The 18525-nt window shown below is 43.4% G+C and overlaps 1 protein-coding gene across 11 annotated transcripts in view; it reads left to right on the top strand.

Moving 5' to 3' along the window:
* The window catches only part of DYNC2I1 (dynein 2 intermediate chain 1), a 67553-nt gene that overhangs the window by 25051 nt on the left and 23977 nt on the right, over positions 1-18525 (top strand). For 6 of the 11 annotated variants that reach the window (XR_004619450.1, XR_004619451.1, XR_004619453.1 and 3 more), the window contains exons 6-14: positions 4952-5028; positions 6536-6590; positions 9134-9199; positions 11405-11482; positions 12025-12241; positions 13359-13461; positions 15542-15671; positions 17436-17547; positions 18303-18391. Coding sequence is in view for 8 of the 11 variants with exons in the window: in XM_011230140.3 (XP_011228442.2) it covers positions 4952-5028; positions 6536-6590; positions 9134-9199; positions 11405-11482; positions 12025-12241; positions 13359-13461; positions 15542-15671; positions 17436-17547; positions 18303-18391 (927 nt within the window). In the remaining 3 variants the exon portion in view is untranslated. Of the gene's footprint in view, positions 1-4951; positions 5029-6535; positions 6591-6657; positions 7346-9131; positions 9200-11404; positions 11483-12024; positions 12242-13358; positions 13466-15541; positions 15672-17435; positions 17548-18302; positions 18392-18525 lie in introns of those variants that run through there. The other 5 variants (XM_034640165.1, XM_034640198.1, XM_034640193.1 and 2 more) reach the window with 5 other exon arrangements.

Raw genomic sequence — 18525 nt, forward strand, 5'->3', positions numbered from 1 at the left:
GTGTAGTTACCTGACAGGAGCAGTTTTGTTAGCAGTGTGTAGACATGTGTAGTTACCTGACAGGAGCAGTTTCATTAGCCGCGTGTAGACATGTGTAGTTATCTGACAGGAGCAGTTTCGTTAGCCGTGTGTAGACGTGTAGTTATCTGACAGGAGCAGTTTTGTTAGCCGTGTGTAGACATGTGTAGTTATCTGACAGGAGCAGTTTTGTTAGCCGTGTGTAGACATGTGGTAGTTATCTGACAGGAGCAGTTTTGTTAGCCGTGTGTAGACGTGTATTATCTGACAGGAGCAGTTTTGTTAGCCGTGTGTAGACGTGTATTATCTGACAGGAGCAGTTTCGTTAGCCGTGTGTAGGCGTGTATTATCTGACAGGAGCAGTTTTGTTAGCCGTGTGTAGACATGTGTAGTTACCTGACAGGAGCGGTTTCATTAGCCGTGTGTAGACATGTAGTTATCTGACAGCAACAGTTTTGTTAGCCGTGTGTAGACATGAGTGTCTTCAGTCCCTGGACTTCCTTTGGATCAGCCACACTGATTGTTTACCTTGCTGTGTCAACGACTGAGGGAGGCAGGAATTGAGAATGGACCCTCAGAGACATGTGTTTGTTCCTCTTGTATTTTAAATCTCTTTCCGTAGATCAAAATCTTTTTAGTGTGTTTTTCCCAGTTTTTTATTATGAACATTTTTATTTTATATTATTTTTTTAAAGATTTTATTTATTTATTTGACAGAGATAGAGACAGCCAGCGAGAGAGGGAACACAAGCAGGGGGAGTGGGAGAGGAAGAAGCAGGCTTCCAGTGGAGGAGCCCGATGTGGGGCTTGATCCCAGGACCCCGGGACCACGCCCTGAGCCGAAGGCAGATGCTTAACGACTGAGCCACCCAGGCGCCCCTTATGAACATTTTTAAACAGACAGCAAAGTAGACAAGTTTCCACCACCTAGATCCTACCACTAACTTTAATGAACTTGCCTATTTTGCATTCTCTAGATCAAAGTTAGTGACTAGAAACAGCCTGTTTGGTTTCCCACAGAAATGCCTTTCTGAGATTTGTCACAGTTTACACATTTGGCTTTTATTAAGGCTGAATATGAGAGATGGCCCATGTTAATAAAACCACTGCCTTCAACAGTGCTCCCTCCCTAAGGATTAATATAATAATTAGTACCCCTCGAGAGACTCTTCTGATGGATGACCAACTTTTTTTTTTGATAATTTTTTCCTATTTATGGAGTGGCCACTCTGTGCTAGCCTTTCTTCCATATGCTGAGGACACAGCTGTGACCAAAAATTTTTATTTTTGTTGTGCTTGTATTTCACTGGAGAAGCCATATGATAAAGAAAGAAACAAATGCATATACAATATATAAGAGTGATTAGTGAGCATTGTGTGTTTATCATTTTTCTTTGCCTTGACTTTCGGATACTCAGAATATACTTTTGAAGTTAGTTATTATGCTAGCCTGGTGATTGATGTGGTTGCTGCTGAGGTGACCATAAAGTACAAGGGGGCACTATTAATAACTATGCTGGGACCACAGGTACAAACCAGGTCTGTTCCCCGGGATTGTGTTCTCCTTTGTTCTCTCTCACTTTCTCTCTATGATTTTTTTTTTTAAAGATTTTATTTATTTATTTGACAGAGATAGAGACAGCCAGGGAGAGAGGGAACACAAGCAGGGGGAGTGGGAGAGGAAGAAGCAGGCTCATAGCGGAGGAGCCTGATGTGGGGCTCGATCCCAGAATGCCAGGATCACGCCCTGAGCCGAAGGCAGACGCTTAACCGCTGTGCCACCCAGGCGCCCCTCTCTATGATTTTTTTTAAAAGATTTTATTTATTTATTTGGGAGAGAGAGCAAGAAAGAGAGTACAAGGGGGGCAGAGAGGGGAGAGAGGAGCAGGGAGCTGGATACAGGACTTGATGCCAGGACCCTGGGATCATGATCTGAGCCGAAGGCAGACGCTTTCCTGGCTGAGCCACCCAGGCACCCCTCTCTATATGATTTTTGATCTCTTATTTTAATTATGTACCTCCTCCAGTTTCTTTTTTTCCTTTCCTTTCCTTTTTCCTTTCCTTTCCTTTTTCCTTTCCTTTCCTTTCCTTTCCTTTCCTTTCCTTTCCTTTCCTTTCCTTTCCTTCTTTTTTGTTTAAGTAGGGTTCACGCCCAACGTGGGGCTCAAACTCACAACCTTAAGATTAAGAGTTGAGTGCTCTACTGACTGAGCCAGCCAGGTGTCGCCCTCCTCCAGTTTTCCATTAGGGATGGAGAGGGCATGATGAAGCATAGTAACAATAGCAAAGTGTCTTCTAAAGGTAACTGGGCAGTTGTTTACTAGAAGAATCCTGCATGATCATCCCTCTGTTACTGCTGCTGAACATGGACCCTGCTCCTTTCTGCTTCTGGGGTAGTGACTTAGTGACTTCACAGGTCCCTGTGGGCATCTGTTTCTAGCCCAGCACCCTCCTGGCCAGCCTCCATGGCTTGGGAACAAGGCACTGAGCTGCTCATAATTACTTTTTCTTTTTCTTCTTTATACCTAGATAGCCATTAAATCATAACTTTTTTTTACCTGGCACATCTGATTTCACTTTTCCCCCCATTCCAATTTATTTAATAGACTGATGCCAGACTGCTGTTCCTGTTAAACATGTAATTATACTTTTCTCCAGTTAATTTTGGAAAAATTTTTAAATACAGGAAGAATAAAAAAACAAAAACAGGGACGCCTGGGTGGCACAGCAGTTAAGCGTCTGCCTTCGGCTCAGGGTGTGATCCTGGCGTTATGGGATCGACCCACATCAGGCTCCTCTGCTATGAGCCTGCTTCTTCCTCTTCCCACTCCCCCTGCTTGTGTTCCCTCTCTCGCTGGCTGTCTCTATCTCTGTCGAATAAATAAATAAAATCTTTAAAAACAAAAACAAAAACAAAACTTATGATCTCAGACGCAGAGATAATCCATTTTGTAATAAGTGTGTATATACTTACATTTCTTTTTCGTATATGTAAATGAACGCAAAATTGGAATCGTGGCTTTTTTTCACATTATTCTGGGAAATACTTTTTAATAATTGGGTATTTAATGGCCATCTGGTACTCTTTCATGTGGTCATAACCTTATTTATTTTACAGGCAGCCTAATATGTAACTTCAGGTTACTAATTTATTTTTTTAATTCATAAATTATTCAGTGAAGAACAGATTGGAAACCTAATACATGTCTTTGGTTGTTTTCTAGGAGTAATTTCCTAGAAGTATTTACAGATGAAAGAAAGTATTTGAATATTTTTACCTGTTTTAAGGCTTTTGGTATACGTTGTGTATTGCCCTCCAGACTCTCTTTCTTGGTAGGTGATTTAGTCCTGCCTTTCTTCTGCTCTGCACTCTTCATGGATCAGTCCCTAGGTCTGTGAGCTTTCTCTGCCCTAGGGAGGCACTCGTCCTGGTCCCTTGGGGTCTTCACCTGTTACATTCCTGCCTCATGCCCTTCCTTCCAGGCCACGCTTCCTGCCAGCACTTACTCAACAGATGCCTCTGTCTTTATTTTTTTATAATAATTTTTTTATTATGTTATGTTAGTCACCATACAGTACATCCTTAGTTTTTGATGTAATGTTCATTATTCATTCATTATTTGCATATAACACCCAGTGCTCCATGCAATATGTGCCCTCCTTAATATCCATTACCGGGCTAGCCCATCCCCCCACCCCCCTCCCCTCTAAAGCCCTCAGTTTGTTTCCCAGAGTCCACAATCTGTCAGGGTTCATTCCCCCTTCTGTTTACCCCCCCTGCATTCTTCCCTTCCTTCTAATGATCTTCCTATTTCTTATGTTCCATAAATGAGTGAAACCATATGATAATTGTCTTTCTCTGCTTGACTTATTTCACTTAGTATAATCTCCTCCAGTCCCGTCCATGTTGCTGCAAATGTTGTGTAATTGTTCTTTCTGATGGCTGAGTAATATTCCATTGTATATATGGACCACATCTTCTTTTTTTTTTTTAAATAATCTTTTCACATTGCTGTTCTTTTTTTTTTTATTATATTATGTTAATCACCATACAGTACATCCCCGGATTCCAATGTAAAGTTCGATGCTTCATTAGTTGCGTATAACACCCAGTGCACCATGCAATACGTGCCCTCCTTACTACCCATCACCAGTCTATCCCATTCCCCCACCCCCTCCCCTCTGAAGTCTTCAGTTTGTTTCTCATAGACCATAGTCTCTCATGTTTCATTCCCCCTTCTGATTACCCCCCTTTTCTTTATCCCTTTCTTCCCCTACCGATCTTCCTAGTTCTTATGTTCCATAGATGAGAGAAATCATATGATAATTGTCTTTCTCTGCTTGACTTATTTCACTTAGCATTATCTCCTCCAGTGGACCACATCTTCTTAATCCAGTCATCTGTTGAAGGGCATCTCGGCTCCTTCCACGATTTACCTATTGTGGACACTGCTGCTATTTAAACCACCTACCTAGATTTGTTGATTTGCAATCTGATGGTTTTAATTTTATTTTTACAAATTCACTTAATTCAAGAGAATTATAGAAGTAAAATTATAGATCAGTTGTTTAAATTTTCTTTTCTATAGGTGGATGGATCTACGAAATAGCCACATTATGCTCAACGGTTCATAATTTTAAGCAGTGTAAGGATCTAGTCAGATTTATCTGAAAGTAATGTGAAATTGATAAGTATAAATGTCTTTTACTTCCTGAGGTAATGCATAATCATCTTCTAGTATACCTTTACTCATCTTCCTACATTGATTATGTGACTGACTGATGATAGCTGGTAAAAACTGGTATTTCAGAAGATACCTGTGATGTAGATACTTTGTTAAACTTGGAGTCCATGCTGCTTGTACAGAGTTTACAATTACAGTGACTTCATTATGATATGCTAATGAGCGTCATGGAATTTTTTGTTTCATAGAAGAGTGAGCACAGAAATCGGGGTGCAAGTTCAAGGAGAGATCCCACCGGCAGCCAGGAAGGAACGTGCGCTCTCTGGTGACTGTTGTGTGCACTGTGCTTCTCGTGGAATGCTTGAAGGGGGTTCTTCTTATGGGGCCTGATTATAGCCAGTAAATGAGAGTGAATTATAGATATACTTCATGTACTCTTGATACGACCCCTCCATATTTATTCTAGGTGCACTAGAGGAGCTTGGAACTTGTTAGGAATTATTAGTCCTGTTTGCCTTTTTTGTATTTGCTCACATGAACTGGAAGATCAGTCCTCACTCAGGGGTGTGAGTGTGTGAGAGGCGGCTCCAGCCCTGTAGCCCTTGACGCCTGCAGAAGGTGGAGTTTCTGCAGGTGGGCTCCTGGCCCCTTTACTGGCACCAGTGCCCCTGACCAGCGTTTGTGGGTCAGAGCACAGATGGAATCTGTCTAGCCACAGCCAGGGTGTAGATAACAGCCTGCTGGAACAGCATGTCTGCCTCTGCTGGGTGTGTTGCACAGCCCTCCAGGGCCGTTTCTCCACTGGTAAAAGTCTAATAACAGCACCTATTCTGTGTGGGTTTTGTGATGATTACAGATTACAGGGTTTTTTTTAAAATATTTTTTTATTATATTATGTTAGTCACCATACAGTACACCCCCAGCTTTTGATGTGAAGTTCCATGATTCATTAGTTGCGTGTAACACCCAGTGCACCATGCAATACATGCCCTCCTTACTACCAATCACCAGCCTATCCCATTCCCCCACCCCCCCTCTCCTCTGAAGCCCTCAGTTTGTTTCTCAGAGTCCATAGTCTCTCATGCTTCATTCCTCCTTTACAGATTAGAGTTTGTGGGCAAAATCTCATTTTATACGTAAGCTCTAGATTTTTTTTTTTTTTTTTTTTTTAGTTTTTATTTAAATTCCAGTATAGTTCACATACAGTGTAATGTTAGTGTCAGGTGTGTGGTGTAGTGATTCAGCACGTCCAGATACCACCCGGTGCTCATCCCCACCCCCAGTTTCCCCTGTTCCCCTCTGGTGACCAGCAGTGTGTACTTTAGAGTTAAGAGTCTGTTTCTTGGTTTGTCTCTCTCTTTTTCCCCTTTACTCATTTGTTTTGATTCTTAAATTCCACGTATGAGTGAGATCATGTGGTATTTGTCTTTCTCTGACTCACTTATTTCACTTAGCATTACACTCTCACACCCCGTCTATGTCATTGCAAATGGCAAGATCTCATTCTTTTTTTGGGATTGACTAATTAAATTACAGGAGTATATTAGAACTCTCTTGAGAATAGAGAGTCAAACACACATACAACTTTGTTAAAACACATAGTTTCTTCTCTCTACTGGGGCTATTTTCTTTCTTGGATTGCTGCTGAAATACTAAAAATGTAGGAAGACTTTAGTGTCCACAGTTCTCATGAGACATGCTTCAGAAGTTTGCCAATCTATAGTAGCTCTTAGTCATATCAGATATTGATAAGAGCCTTCAGGGAAATGTAAAATGCTTTATGTTTCAAGTCTTTGTTTAAAATTAATTTTGAATTTGTTCATACTTTCTAGGTATGCAGAGAATTTAGTAAGAAATAATGAAAAAAATAAAGACTCAAGAAGAAAGGTAAGACATTTATGTTGACTTTATTATGCTGCAAGATTAGCCGTGAGTCTCAGTTTGTGACTCCCTTGGAAAGCAGAGCCTGAGTCAGGCCTTGCCGGCAGATGTGCTGATTTGAGTTGTAATCCAGGAGGACATAGTGGACACATTTAGGTTAAAAGACTCAACAAATTGAAAGTAGAAAAACGGATGAGGTAAAGCATCACATGTCACCTGTGTCAGAGCTGGACTGGCTGTACTCGTGTCGGGCGGGAAGTTAGTCAAGGTGGAAGCACCTTTCATGATGATAGAATAATTAGCTCACAGGAAGATGTCACAGTGGTAAATGAACACATACCTCATAAAAAGAGCCTTAAAATACAGAATTAAAGGGAGAAATGGAGAATTCTATGATAATAGAGACTTTGGTGCCCCCTCTCACTAGGGGATAGAATGACAACATTTCACGGCAGCACATCAGGCCCCTTAGGGGAAGGGACAGGAACCCCCACAGCTGTCTCCAGAAGAGTTTGGAAGTCAGGCAAGTGAGCAAATTGCCTCAGTGTTAAAGTCTTCCCACAGGGAGGCCCAGGCTCCTACGACGTCGTGGGCAAGTTCTGTCCCATGTTTGTTACCAACGCGAGCACACCACGCGTGGTCCTGCCCTCCATGACTATCTCCTGCATGTGGAGGGTGATTCCCGGTCTTTGTGTTTCTTACCATCATCGTAATTACCATCAGAATAGTCTTCATGGTGAATATTTAGTAACAGTGAAGTGGTGAGCACTGGGGTTTTAATTATTATCCAAGCATTTTCCTAGTTTGTTGTTTTGTATTATAGGTAATGTGGCAAGCTGATTTGAGTTACTATTTCTGAAGAATAATTTTTCCTGTCACTTTCCTTGGTAGTTATCTGAAACTCATGACCCTGAGATAATCATCTTCAGCGTTTTGTGCCATATTTTTATGTATCTCTTTATTCCATATGCATACACAGAAACACCTGGAATTTTATGTAAATCAGATCACAAGCCAAGTGTTATTTTGACGTGGGTATGTTTTATTCATTCAATTTTGGGGAGTCGTTGGCTCAGTCACCATCTAGCTAAAGCCATACCTAACAAAAAAAGTTAGCCTTACAACGACTTCTTCCTAGATAATCTTTTTGCTATGTAATTTTTTACACTCATATATTAATATATATATTTGGGAGTTTGGGATGCCTTTTTTCTGCACAGGCACCCCCACCCCCACATGCAGCATCCTGTTTTTCCAGTTCATTGTTCAAATGATGGAGATCTGCCTCACGGTTTTTTTGGATAAATTCTTGAGCTGAAATTGTTGGATGAAAATAATGTAGATTTTATAGTGTTTTCCTTAAGCCTCCCAGGTCTTCTAATGAGCTCTGCATTAGCACTGTTCACTGGAGTTATAGTGTGAGCCACATGTATAATTATAAATTCTCCAGTAGTCACATTAAAAAAGCAAAAAGAAACACAATTCATTTTAATAACATGGTATATAATCCAGTATTTCTGGAATATTATTCTTTCAACATGTGATCAGCATAAAAATTATCAGTAAAATATTTTACATTCTTTTTTTTTGCCAGCAGAGCAAAATTTATAATATATTTTTCCCCTGAAGGATTCTTGAAGGTATTTGACAGCTCATTTTGGCTTATGATTAGGTCATATGTTTTATAGCATCAACACTGAGTTTATCTTGGCTTAATTCTTCAGCATTATGAAAAGCCTACAATACACCAGAATAATTTTCTGGATACGTGGAAAGCTCCTCTTTCTCTTCATGGTAAATCACCATCCTGTCCCCAGTTTTATGCACTGAATAGTTGTGGGTAGTGATGTCTAGGACTTGTGTCTTCCTCCTGCCAGTGACCACAACAGGAATGGAAATCAGCATTTCCCTCGCCACCACAGGGTCATTTTATATGCCCCTGTCACTAGGAAATAGGTCCACTGGTGCCCCCTTACCTGCGGTTTCAGATACCCGCGGTCAACAGTGGTCCTCCCCTGACGCATGGTCAGGTCAGTATAGTCTGATGCTGTGTCACACACCTGTGTCCCTCACCGCCCTTCATCTCATCACATAGGCATTTATCATCTCACATCATCACAAAAAGGGTGAGTGCAGGACAGTAAGATATATTGAGAGAGAGACACCAGAGTCACATCACTTTTATTACAGTATATTATTATAATTGTTCTATTTTGTTATTAGTTATTGTTCATCTCTTAAACTTTATCATAGGTGTGTATGTATAGGATTTGGTACCACCTACAGTTATAGGCATCCTCTGGGGTCTTGGCACGCATCCCTGTGGGTAAGGGGGGGGGACCCACCGTATTGTTATTATCCCCATTTCTCAAAGGAGAGAACCGAGGCACGGAGGCTACTTGCCCTAGGTGATCTTGTTTGTATACCTTAGGGCCAGAACCCCAGTCCTCAACCACTGAGGACAGCGCGTCCATGGGGGGACTGGGTAGGTTCTGGGGTTGCCCTGGAGATGCTCCCTATGTTGGCTGACTGGCTGCACTGTCTTCCAGCACAGCCGCGAAGAGGGCTCCTCAGTGTGGAAGCTGGCTCAGAAGCATGGAAGAGAAGAAACGGCGGTATGCATCTTTCCATATTTTGGCGCTCCTATCCAAAGATGTGCTTTTACTTGTGATTCTTTACTTTCACAGTACCTTTTTTTTTAGGGTAATTATTATTCCTTTTAGACAGCAGAACATAGGTGTGAAGGGGAGCAATAGATTTTAGTGTGACATTTCTATTTGCTTTTGTTGGGGAGTCTGGGGGGTGTTAAAAGCATCTTAGTTCCGGGGTTGGAAGAGGTGTTGGCTTGCTGTGCATGCACTTGGACGCCACATCCTCCCTCTGTGGGGGAGAGGGGAAGGGTTTGCAAAGAGCGTGGCGGGGAAGAGGTTCCAGCTAAGTGAGTAGCCAGCCTTCTCATCATTGCTCTGTATTTAAATTCAAGAGGGTTGAGGAGAATTGAAGAAACCAACTGGTCAGTAAAGCACCATGGCACTCCATTTAATGCCCCGGGAAGGGGTGGCTGAGCTCCTGCTGGTGGTACTTTGTTGTCATCATCCCTGGCTGGGTTCCAGCTCTACAGAGAGGTGATATGTTGGCCCTACGGTCCCCTGGCAGGGAGCCTGGCACACCCTGTGGGTGCAGTGTTTGCTGAGTGGAGGGATTGCTTTGGACATGGTGCAGAGTCCCTGTGAGTGTATATGTCAGGGGTCCTGTGCACGGAAACAGGGTTCAGCAGTGTGAGGCTGCAAGTTTTGCTTAAAACTCCTGCACAGCATTTGTTTTTGTTTCTCTGATCAGTTAGCAGGTGTCCTGTCTGTTGGGGCAATAAATGTAGCATGCGTCATTTAGTCTAATGTCCAGTGACTTTATATGGCAGTGTGCCCAAACGACTTTTTTTAGGGGCCAGTTTTTCCTATAAAGTATCTGTGTAAAATAACTCTTTCCTACCCCCAGGCAACGAGGTATCCTTAAGAATCCTTTCAGTCCTGTGGGTATACAAGAATGTGTCTGTTTAGAAAGTCAGACCAGATACCCTCTTAGAGGAACAGCTGGATTTCTGTGTGGCATCAAGTGTTGGTTTTTGGCATTGGTTACTGCACTGGGTTCTAGAGATGAAAGGCATGCTTCCAGGTGGCAGATTGTGTCACTGAGCACTTCCCGAGCTCCACCTTCTCCTGTATGTCCCTGTCTTCTCTTCACACTCACCACATTCTAACCACACTTCCCATCCTCCCCAGAGGCTCCCTCTCCCTCCTCTGCGCCTGTTTTGGCTGAGGTGCGGACATCCATCCAGTTTTCACCCCAGAAAACTGGGGGTCATTTCTTTCTTACCCCTAAGGCCAGGCCACTGTCATCTTGCCCCTTTGCACCCCAAGCCCATGCCACCTGTGGTGCCAGAGGCTCCCCTTCACTGGCATGCTTGTTTCCCCTCCAGGGTAAGAACCAGAGCCCTTTTGGTGAACGTTCGGTGTGCTTGGGCCGTCCAGCAGGGGTGAGGGGCTACTTAGGTGTGAAAGCGAGTGCAGTGCCATCACAGTTCTTTCTAAAAAAGGATGTCTCTGAACTTGAGTGGATGAGAGGGGACATGGCAGGGATGGGGTGCTAGGCTGAGGATGATGATGGGAGAGGGCCGGGCCCTGGGGAGCTCCTGTTATGTGTGCTTCTGTGACATGCAAGAGCAGATGTGGATAAGAGGAGAAGCAGCTTTTGGAGGGAAAATACGAGTTTTCTAAACATCTGTTTCATTTCTGCTACCCTCTTATCCTGGAAACCTGGAATATGTTCCTACTCGGTTTTCCGGGTACCTAGACCAGGATGGCTTTAGGGTAATCTGTGCAGCCTCCCCACACCTCCAGAGCCTGACGGAGCACCCCTCCCACTGTGGGACTTAGCGATTCCCCTATTTATCCGCCGGCCTGGAGGGATGAAGTGATGGGACAGGTGTGCTCTGATTCTGAGGGGCCAGGATTCGCACAGCTTGTCTGCCCCTCGGTGAAGAGGAGGAGGGCCACGCTAACCACCTCATGTTACGGGTCTCATCAGAGTTGTAGCCGCTTCTCACAAAGGATAAGTTCATTAACGTTTTTCTCTTTATGGTCATATATACTAGTTAACAAGGTATTTCTTAAAGAATTTGAAGTTGGGTTATGTTAGTTTTATAAATACGTTTTTAAAATTAGCAACATCAGATTAATTTTAGAAAACATTTTCCCAGCCTATTTGCAAGATTCAAATTTATGATTGAATTTTTTTCTTATGTGTTTGATTTTTACCTCTAGGAAATTGAAAAGGATGACATTGGTTCAGGAAATGCTGGAGCTGATGAATATATAGCTTATTTTGAAGATGATTTTGAAGTTTGTATAAAAGTTAAAATTTTTCTCACCTTAAAAATAATTTTTTCTAAAATCTGCTTAAGTATATTAATAGCTTTATTTCTCTCTTTTTATCACTCTTAATACTCTGTGTCTGTTTGATTTAGGCTTTTTACCAATAAAAAGTGCTGTATCAGCACTTACCAATGTGATGTAATTAAATTTTACAGTTTAACCTGTTAAGTGCACTGCATCCAAACGTGTGTGTATCTGAGTGTATAGAGTACATATGTTCATGTACACACACTCACTGTCACAGTCTCAGCATAAAAATGTTAGCACATTATTGTTACTAAACAGCTGTCAATGTATGTAAATCTATACAGTGTGGTTCATTTTTAGAGAAAAAGGCAGCAGTTTATACAGTTTATAACTCAGTGGCACTGACATCTGTTAACTGTAAAAATCTCTTAGCCATAATGAGCATTTGTCTTTTAAATTCTAAATTGTATGTTTTGTTCCTACGTGTGTTCTTTAAAGTCAGTTTGTCTTAAAGGGTCTAAAACTGTGATTATTGTTTGTAGGACTATGAAGATGACTTTGAGGTCTGTGATGGAGAGGATGACAGCTCTAATGAGCTGGAACCAAAAGAGAAAATCGAAGAGCTTCCTCCAGCCAGAAAAAAGGAGATACAAGAAATTCAGAAAGCCATTAATGCAGAAAACGAAAGGGTTGGCAAGTTGTCCTGCAAACTGTCCCAGAAGCAAGGTCTGCTGGAGGGTGAGAGAGACTCAAAGACAGGTACACGCATCCGTCTCTCAGGACAGCGGGCACCCACGCCTGCGGGATCCTTGAGGGCGGAATCATTCTAATTAGGTGGCAGATGCGTGAGCGTTGCATGCTTCCACAAGGGGGCCGTGTGAGGCACTCGGAAGGTACCGGTAATGTGTGTGAAGGACTGTCTGAGGGAGAGAAGCTGTGCATGGCCTCCCTGGTCAGCGCCTGTAGCCTGGGGGTGGTGGTGAGCACCGGTCGTTCTGGGGGCACTCACGCAGGAGCCACCAGTCCTGGATGCGGCCCTGTTCACTTTTCCCATGCTGTCAGTCAGCCCATCTGCAGCGCATGCTCTGTTTTCTGATGCCACCTTCTCTGAGTATCACAGAGGAAAGTGACCGGGTTGGCAGGAGGCTCAGAGCAGATGAAAGTCCATGTGGGCAGTGGCTGCAGAGCCGAGGCTGGTTCGGGGAGACACTTTCAGGAATGTGGCCCACCGATTGTGTCTCAAGAGCACTCCTAAGTGAGCCTTTTTTTCCCAGGGATTTCCTGCGTGCAATTAGAAATGTGTCCTGCCCAAAAATTCTTGGCATTGTGCTATGATAAAGTCACTTGTATTACGAGTAGAAGTAAAACATTTTAAAGTCATTTAAAGGGAAAGCTATGACATTCTGATAAAAAGTTAGCATTACACGTAGCACAAAAGGTCAAATAGGACAGTATTAACAATATTACTGGATGATATGCTACTTTAAATTATCTAGTAAAATAATTAGTAATTAATACAACTGGTTATGATTAGTAATTAATCTGATGTAATATCCAAATGAAGGTTAGGCAGAATGATTATTATCCTCATATATATATATTTTTAAGTTTTGTTTATTTAAGTAATTTCTATGCTTCACGTGGGGCTCAGACTCATGACGCGGAGGTCAGGAGTCACCTGCTTGGACAACCATCCGGGCGCCCTAGGGCGCTTGTATTTGGGACTGGCTGCAGAGGAGCAGAACTGAGCTAGGAGGGCTGATACGTGGAACGTGCTCTAAGTTTATAGCAAAACCAGTGTCTTGGAAGCCAGAAGAGCTGTTCTGCGTGAAAGAAATATTTCAGTTTCACAAAATAGCTTTCTTTTTTTGTACAGATGGAAACAGTTCCCCTTCCAAAACCCCTGTTTGTGGAATTTTCGTTGATTTTGCAACAGCCTCACGCCGTCAGAAGAGTCGGACTCAGTCCCTTAAGCAAAAGTAGGTGTGTTGGGAATTTGTGAAGGGTATTATGGAATTTTAATATACTTCAACGTACTTTAAAAAAATAGAGCTTTTCTTTTTATTCTCACTACTGACTTCAGGTACATTTTAAAATCTGTGCTCCGTTTCCGCGTGTTCAGCTCCCGTGTTGAAGTGTTGAGCGTGTGCACTGCTGTCTACTACTGCTTGGCGTCCAGCGTCTGTAGGCTCTGGAGTCACCCTGGGAGTCACGCCCTATTTTGGCCGAGGCAGGATCACAGCCACGATCTCCCTGAACTCGTTGCATCTCAGTGTGCGGCTCTCACTCGAGGTGCAGCTAGTGCCTGCTAGTGCTCGCACACTGGCGAGCTCAGTGTCCCTGTGTCTGTTTCTCAGATGAGGAAGCTGAGGGATTTGTCAGGGTCCAGAGTACTAACAGCTGGCAGCACGTAGTGCGAGTTTCCGTCTGTGTCCGGCGCCGTGCTCCCTGTGTGTTAGCTACTTCATTCGGTCCCTGCAGCCCCATTTGAGAGATGAGGAGAGTGAGGCTCCAGGTCAACATCGGGTGAACGGTGGAGCTGTTTTGAACCCAGGGCTCCCACATGTCACAGTCTAAGCTTATAATTTAGAAATTTATAAAATTAGAAATTTATGAAAGTCAAAGGATGTAGTCTCAAATAAAGGGTCTGTCATATTAAACTCAAGTATGATTTAAGAGTAAATGTAAAAATTAAATGTTTTTTTAAAAAACCGTGTTTAAAAGCCATCATTCCATGTAGCTCAGTACATGGCCTTAGTAGGTACTCAGGAAACTTTGCCTAATGAACAAATAAATCATGAATAATCAGAATAAGTTTTCATATCATTTTTGTTGTCCTTATATTTTAGAGACCCAAAGTATAAGGTAGTAAACTCCGTTTTTACCACTATGGCTAGGTTTTGTTTTTGCTTTAACCTCCTTCAAGTCTTGAAAACTACATATGGTTTAATGTGATTTTTATAAACTCAGAGATAATCAGAACCACATACAGTGTAATGTTTGGGCATATATAAATGTAAGACGAAATTATGTTTTACAAAGCAAGATGATGATAGTTACCAAGTTCTGTATACTGATTGTCAAGGGCAGTGGGGGTCCTATGTGGGCACAGGTCATCCCACGGTTTCTGGTTCTGGGGTTGGGTAGCAGGCCCTGGGATGTTACCATATTATGATACATAAGTGTACGTGTATTACATGAATTATTTCAGGTCAGAAATTACACTGAATATGGAGGACTGGAGGTACTAATTGGGGAAGATGTGACAGTGGCCGGAGAGTTGTGGTTAAGATTATGGAAAGGTGCCAGTTACTGGAAAAGCCCGAGAATGGGCACATAAGGAGGGAGGGAGGGAGCAGATCTCATTTGCGAGGTGCCCAGGTGGTGGAGGACCATTCCCCACATACAGACTGAGCACCAGCTATGTGGAAATCGTAGTAAATGAAGGAAAGCAAACACTGCAGCCAGACAGAGCTCATATTCCAGTGGGGTGATGAACAGTGAATGAGGGTGCCTGGAAGGAAAGAGAGACCAGCTCAGGTGAGTGGAGAAGAACACTGGGTGAGGCCAGGGGAAAACATGGGCCAGTAGTGTCTTGGTGGCCTTGTTGGGTGGGCGGGGCGATGGGCTGTGTCATGTGCTGCTTGGCCACTTCCTGTCTGGTCATCTCGGAAGAGTGGCCTAAAAGACAGTGTGTACCTGGCCACAGCCCAGGTGACATCACAGAATGTAATCCTTCTGATCATGACATCAATTCATGAAGTGAAGTAATTGCTTTCCATGAAAATTCTAGGCATGCACATATTATAACTTTATTTTGTGTTCACTTCAGGTGCATGGAATTAGAATAATCAAAATTTGGTTCATTCTGTATTCGCATTGCTGGTGCATGCATGACTGTCTTATTGTTAACAACTATTAAATACCTCAGACTCAACATCCACACAAAAATTCAGTCCTCGACAATTATGTGATCTGATCATATCCTTATGCTCTCACCGTACTTTCCTCTGTATATTATTAATTTAACTTTTCTCTTGTTTTCAATTTATTTTAAAGGACACGCAGTACAAAGCTGCTTCGGCTCATTGACTTAGATTTTTCATTCACTTTCTCTCTCTTGGATCTACCGCCAGTAAATGAGTATGACATGTACATCAGAAACTTTGGGAAAAAAAATACCAAGCAGGTTAGTATAAGATGTATTAACTAAGTGACAAAATGCAAGCAAAGTACAATATGGTATCCTTGTGCTGTACTGTATCTTGTTCCAGGGTATTAGAGCTTGGGAGTGGTGTGGGAAGAATATAGACTTAAGGAAAAGGGAGCCCCTGCGTCATGTGGTGCTCATGAGCCTGGAGAGATGGTGCAGATGCCCACAGATGCCCCACAGGCTTCTGAGCATGAGCGGATGGCGCACGTGGGATGCAGCATGCTCCCAAACTTGCAGATGTTTTATCGCAAGTCAGGCAGAATGTTATGTTTGGATCCCTTGCCCATTGTCCTATCTGTGGCATTCCAGTCCCCTTTCCTCCCCCAGGTCTCAGAGTGCACGACCCGCCATCCCCACCTGGCTCTCTCTGTTAGCTTGCTTTCCTCCTCTCCTCTACCTGTCAAGTCCTCAGTGTTCACGTCCGTTCTTTAGGTGAATCCTCCCTCAGGGCTTGCACTGAATTCTCTTTCTTTTTCCAGACTTGCTACATCGCACCACACACTTTGTACTTCCCTGTAGTATTCTAGGCGTTAATTATGTAACTGTCCAACTTCCCGACAAGGCTGTAAAGGTTCTGAAGTTGGGAATCATCTCTTACATTTTTCTTCTGTCCCTGATGCCATCATTGGTCAACAGGTGCTCAGGGACACTCCATCTATAAGACTTTCCATAGGAAGAAGGTCACAGGGCAAACCTCAGAAAGCTGACAGATGAGTCTTGGCTTCACAGCTGGCTCCCTCCATCCTTGAGTAGATCACCTGCTCATCTCAAAGCCATTAGTAACACATTTATCTTTACTGAAGCATGTACCTTTTCAAAATAAAAAAAGTTGTGTTTGGTTTTGCAAAGCCAGAGTATGTTCTAAGAGAATAGGAAGTTGGTGGGCTAGGTGGCAGTATTTTCAAACCAGAGCTAAATTGTTTTGTCAGGGATGAGGGAGTGTCTGTGTTGTGTGAACGGAGTTCTCGGGTTCCCTATGAGAAGATTTCCGTAGGGATTTGTGTCTGAATGAAGACCCCCAGAAGGAAAGCGGCAAGCACAAAGCAGTTCCTTAATGCGAAGGCACACTCTGAAGGTGGGGAGGGGGCTAGGTGGTTTTGGGATCGGATGTTATTGGGTCTCTTGTGTCTAATGGAGGTGCTTCCAGTCCTCTGGGAAACTCCTCCCACAGGTTGGGATGGGGAGTTTTCACCCCTACGAGGTTGTACTGGAACCTCCTGGGGGCCTTTCTCCTAGTGTTGGACTATACCCGCGATACAAATGCATCCTGTAGAGTCTAGGGGTCACCCCGGGGCAGAGGTGGAGGGGGGCACATGTTCCGCACCTGCAGTTCTTGATCCGTCAGCCCCAAGGTCTTGGAGCCCTCAAGGTCAGGATGTGGAGCTCCAGGCTTTTAATGTGTAGCTTCCTTCAACCACTGTCCTCCCCTCCAGCTCCTGACTCTGTCACCCCATTCTGGGACTTGGGACTCTGCCTCGGGTGCTCCTTCCACTTCTCCTATCCAATTTTTACCTAACAGTTTAATGTGACTTTTTGAAAACACCTTAAAAAATTAGGCCTGAACCTTTAAGACACAAGCGGTCTTGGCATGATTGTTATTTCTACCACGTTGCCTTTGACAAAAGCAAGAAGACTCATTATTAACTTTAATACTTTTAATTGTTTTTCTCTTTCCATTGATGAGAAATTGCTCTGAAGTTGAGACCCAGTGCTGATTCCAACATATCTTTTTTTTTTAAGGCGTATGTTCAGTACAATGAAGATAACGTTGACAGAGACGTCCAAACTGAAGAGATAGAGACCAGGGTTGTGTGGACCCAGCACCCCGGAGAGGGCACGGCCGTGTCAGGGGGTGAGCTGGTCTTTGCTCTTGAATGCTGAATGCAGTGTCTTGGCGTTATTTCTGGTGTTGTGTTCATTACCTTTCCTGCTCTTTCTTCTTGTCCCATTTGTTGGGGTGTGGTTGTTAGCACGTGACCAGGGAGGCACCATTACTCTTCGCAAGAGACACTAGCTTTTGGGAACCACTAACGTGAGCACTGAGTTAGAACCCCGTGTGGGCCTCGACCCAGGTTGGAACACTTTTATTCCTTAACAGACGGAGAGCCCGCGTTCCAAACAAGTACTTCAGATGGGCCTGTTCTCATTAATAGGGAATTTCATACGTGAGGTTCAGTTTCTAGACATGTTGCATCAGTGTAGCTGGAAGGCCCAGAGAACGCATGGTGCCATGCTTGATGCCGGTCGCCTTCCTAGTTGACGGTTATTCACAGGACTTAGCCTGTGTGGCGGGGGCCGCATTGCTCCCTTTCCTCAGGTAAGCCTCCCCCAGGAGAAGAAGATACCTAACTCTAACACAAAGTGCTTAAACGGATGCCTTTAACTATTTCCCTTAATGCATGTAACTTGGATCCTGTGTACAGACTTTCTATAGAACAAGATGCAGCTGTTTTTGAAAAAATTGTGGTACGTCTAGACAATACAATGTAAAATTCTCTGACTTTTCCTTCCAGGGAAAAGTTTGTAACAACTCTTTGAACCCTAAGGTGTGTAAAACGTGACGTTTAGGGTCAACTTGGTTGGTTCAGTGTGGCCTGCTCTCTTTAGGGAGTGGGAGTGGAGATCTCTGTGATGTGGCCGCTGCACCAAAGGTCGACACGCCCAGGCTGTCCAGCTTCCTCCGGGCAGCCTGCCAGGTACGTGCTCATGGGCCCCGTGTGATGTGTGTCACCCCAGGGCTGGCTGTGCATTTGGATTCTATACTTTAATACCAACTGCTTACATTTCAATATAAATATAGACTGAAAAACAGACATGTTAAGTTGTCAAG

Source organism: Ailuropoda melanoleuca, chromosome 1, assembly GCF_002007445.2.
Source record: "Ailuropoda melanoleuca isolate Jingjing chromosome 1, ASM200744v2, whole genome shotgun sequence".
Taxonomy (NCBI): domain Eukaryota; kingdom Metazoa; phylum Chordata; class Mammalia; order Carnivora; family Ursidae; genus Ailuropoda; species Ailuropoda melanoleuca.